Source organism: Sinocyclocheilus rhinocerous, unplaced genomic scaffold, assembly GCF_001515625.1.
Source record: "Sinocyclocheilus rhinocerous isolate Xijiao unplaced genomic scaffold, SAMN03320098_v1.1 scaffold1539, whole genome shotgun sequence".
Classification (NCBI taxonomy): Eukaryota; Metazoa; Chordata; class Actinopteri; order Cypriniformes; family Cyprinidae; genus Sinocyclocheilus; species Sinocyclocheilus rhinocerous.
This window is the reverse complement of record NW_015662173.1, coordinates 243,815-247,788: the sequence shown is the minus strand read 5'-3', so window position 1 is coordinate 247,788 and position 3,974 is coordinate 243,815. Positions and strand designations below refer to the sequence as shown.

The 3,974-nt window shown below is 41.3% G+C and overlaps 1 protein-coding gene across 1 annotated transcript in view; it reads left to right on the top strand.

Annotated features, from left to right (window-relative positions):
* Nucleotides 1-3,974, top strand: part of LOC107727889 (neuroendocrine convertase 2-like) — a 69,757-nt gene that overhangs the window by 39,616 nt on the left and 26,167 nt on the right. Inside the window, exon 8 of the mRNA XM_016537926.1 lies at nt 1,228-1,403. Within this exon, the coding sequence (XP_016393412.1) occupies nt 1,228-1,403 (176 nt within the window). The remainder of the gene's footprint in view (nt 1-1,227; nt 1,404-3,974) is intronic.

The window sequence follows — 3,974 nt, the reverse complement described above, 5'->3', positions numbered from 1 at the left end:
AATGACCCTCACTTAATAAGAATAACATGCTGAAGTATTGTGAAATACATGAAGACTAATTTTTATAGGCTTTATGGACAGATAAGTTGAGAGTGACTCTTGAAGGACCAGCACCACATCCTCTTGTACCACTGTTTGAAGAATTTATCTCCAGAATCTGGCAGTAAGTTTTAGGAGCTCATTTTTAGTCAATCCTGCAATGACCCTCACTTAATAAGAATAACATGCTGAAGTATTGTGAAATACATGAAGACTAATTTTTATAGGCTTTATGGACAGATATGTTGAGAGTGACTCTTGAAGGACCAGCACCACATCCTCTTGTACCACTGTTTGAAGAATTTATCTCCAGAATCTGGCAGTAAGTTTTAGGAGCTCATTTTTAGTCAATCCTGCAAGACAGACTTTTCAGGATAGGAGATGGACTAAAAGTGAACTAAAAATGAATAAATACAAAATTAATACTAGTTATTAAGATTGATGTGGTTTGGAATTGGTCAAATGTGCTTGGGAAAAAAATATGTTTAGAATATCAATGTGCCTAATAATTATGCACACACTGTAATGTGTAAGTGCATGGTTTAGAGTGTATCGTTTGGGACGCAGCTTTGAACTTAAGGGTTTTTTTGTTTTGTTTTTTTAATAAAAGTATACTTAAAATACTTAATTATACCTTTATTAAGTATATCTCAATCAAAAGGTTAAGTATAGGCCAAGTGTGCTTAGACTTTTGTGTATACGTGCCAGAATTAAGGCAAGTATATTTTGGAGAGTATACTTTGATAAACTAAAAAGTAAGCCAGTTGAGTCCCAATATGTATTGACATATACATACAAGTATACCTCAATGATATTATGATATCAATGATACCTAATTTCCTTCTGGGGAATAATAAAGTATTTCTGATTTCTGATTATTAGTACACTTACTAAATAAAGTTTTCTTGGAATACTTGAACTTTACTTAAGTTTGCGTAATAAAATGAACTTGCAGTATACACTTTTGTAAGTGTAGTCCAGCATAAGGTCACTTTCAGCAGGTTTTGTAGACGAGAGAGAAATCAAAGTTAAGGTGAAATCTCATTTGTGCTTGATGAAGCACCTAAGCCATTATCTTCAGTGAATCTCAAGCCCTCTCACCCCTGCACTCATCACCGCAGAGCATCAATAGAGTAACATCAAGCGTTTTCCTGCTGTTCCCATGTTCTCAATCCTGCCATTTCACAGGCATTCGTATGCTGGACCAGCCCTTCATGACGGACATCATCGAGGCCTCGTCCATCAGCCACATGCCACAGGTTATTGACATCTACAGCGCTAGCTGGGGTCCCACAGACGACGGCAAGACGGTGGACGGCCCGCGTGAGCTTACCCTGCAGGCCATGGCTGACGGAGTCAACAAGGTACCTCACGCTTAAAAACCACAGAAGTTTCTTACAGGATAAGCGTAGCTAAATTGATTCCCTTGTGAATCACCTGAGAGAGAGAAAAAAAGAGAGGAAATACAGAGGTACAGAATTGTAACATCTGGTCCAGTCAGGAAAAAAACCCCAGAGTTCAGAGTCTTCCTGGTCTCTCTCTGCCACTTTAGATCAACTTTAACACCAGACACCTGGACAAATAATGCTGTACTTCAGAAAATTTGCATTTACATTTAGACATTTAGCAGACGCTTTTATCCAAAGCGACTTACAAATGAGGACAATGGAAGCAATCAAAATAAAAAAAAGAGCAATGATATGCAAGTGCTATAACAAGTCTCAGTTAGCTTAATACAGTACACATAGCAAGGTTTTTTTTAAATCATATAATAAATAAAAAAGAAAACAGATAGAATAGAAAAAAAATAGAGCAAGCTAGTGTTAGAGGCCATTTTTTCTTTTGTTAATCAGAAGAAGTCCGAAAGTCAGAATTATAATTGTATAATAAATAAAAAGAAAATGAATAGATAGAATGCAAAAAGATTAGAGATGCAAGTGTTAGTTTTTTTTTTTCTAAAGAAAACAAGCAGTTAGTAAATAGAGTGCAAGTCTAAAAGGGGCAGCAAGAAATGTCTGTTAGACAAGGTGAGATGCGAGCAGCTATCGTCGGATCATCAGGATGGAATGAGAGGTAGAGTTGAGTGTCATCAGCATAGCAGTGATATGAAAAGCCATGTTTCTGAATGACAGAACCTAATGATGCCATGCAGACAGAGAACAGAAGTGGTCCAAGAACTGAGCCCCGAGGCACCCCAGTAGTTAGATGTTGCGACTTGGACCCCTCACCTCTCCAAGATACTTTGAAGGACCTATCTGATAGGTAAGACTCAAACCACTGGAGTGCGGTTCCTGAGATGTCCTTTGCCAATAGGGTTGACAGGAGGATCTGGTGGTTAACCGTGTCAAAAGCAGCGGACAGATCCAGCAAGATAAGTATTGAAGATTTGGCCTCCGCTCCTGCCAGTCTTAAGGCCGGGACACACCAAGCCGACGGTCGGCCATTGGCCAACGTCGGGCCGACGGCGAGTGACGGTCGGGCTAGTTTGTTTGGTGTGTTCCACTCGTCGGCTCTCGTTGGGATCACGTCGGCGGAAGTTTGCCCGATTCAACATGTTGAATCGGCGTCAGGCCGATGGGACCTTCGGCGTGAGTGAGAGCTCTGATTTGATGTTCAGTTTAGCGAACCAGTCAGTGCCCGAGAATTAAAGCGAAAGTGATGAAAACAAGCACGTAAATGAAGGTGGTACAGACAGAACGCTGTTTAAAGGTTACGTGATCTTTCCCAATCATTCTAATACGCGAATGTTTTCATAACAACATGAGCCGCTTAAAATTATTAAAGTTATCAACGTTACTGATATTCAAAATGGTAAGCAAGCGCTGCTTTGTTTACGTTTCGTATATCTGCATTTATCTCGTATATCTTTGTTTTGGTTTCTTCTTTTGATTGACGAATATATATTATTGATAGCTGCTGATATAGACAGTTAATTCCTCTCACGCATGCACAGAACGCATGTGTTAGTTTGCCGTCAGCTGTAGTCTGTGCGGTGTGTTCGAGGGCAGCTTTTTGGTCTGACGCTGCCGACGCGAGGCGACAACACCATCGGCTTTCGTCGCCGCTAGTTCTTTGAAGTCGGCTTGGTGTGTCCCGGCCTTTAGGGCTTCAACAACTGAGAGCAAGGAAGTCTCGGTTGAATGTTCACTTCTGAAACTGGACTGGTTGCTGTCAAGGAGGTTGTTCTGTGTGAGAAAGGCAGAGACTTGGTTGAACACAGCTCGTTCAAGTGTTTTTGCAATGAAGAGACTTGGTTGAACACAACTCGTTCAAGTGTTTTTGCAATGAAAGGTAGAAGGGAAACCGGTCTGTAGTTCTCTAAAAGAGATGGGTTAAGGGTGGGTTTCTTAAGTAGTGGGGTTATACGAGCCTGTCTAAATGCTGAGGGAAAAACACCAGTGTGAAGGGATGGTGTTAATGATGTGAGTGAGTGCAGGTACAACTGCGGGAGAAATGGCTTGAAGAAGATGAGATGGAATAGGATCAAGCGGACAAGTAGTAGGATGATTAGAAAGAATGAGTTTGGAGACTTCTGCCTCAGAGAGTGAAGAGAAGGATGTGAACGAGTGTATGTTTGCTGGTAAGATGTGCTTGACAGATTCAGCAGCCCTGAGATTAGAACGATGTTCGCGGAGAACATCAGATAACCAAGGGGCAGAAGGGTTGGTACGGGCTGGCCTGAAAGACAAGGGGCAGACAGTGTTTAAACAAGATGTAAGAGTGGAGCAGAAAATATCAGTAGCACTGTTAGCATCAAGAGATGATAACTGTTTAGGGGGAGGAATCGAAGATGAAACCATAGCAGATAGCCTGGAGAGTGAGAGTGAGCGTAGGTTACAATGAAAGATGACATGTGGAGGGGTATGTGTTGTGTCAGGAACCATGTTGAGGTTAAGAGTGAGGAGGAAGTGATCCGAGGTGTGCAGTGGAGTAAC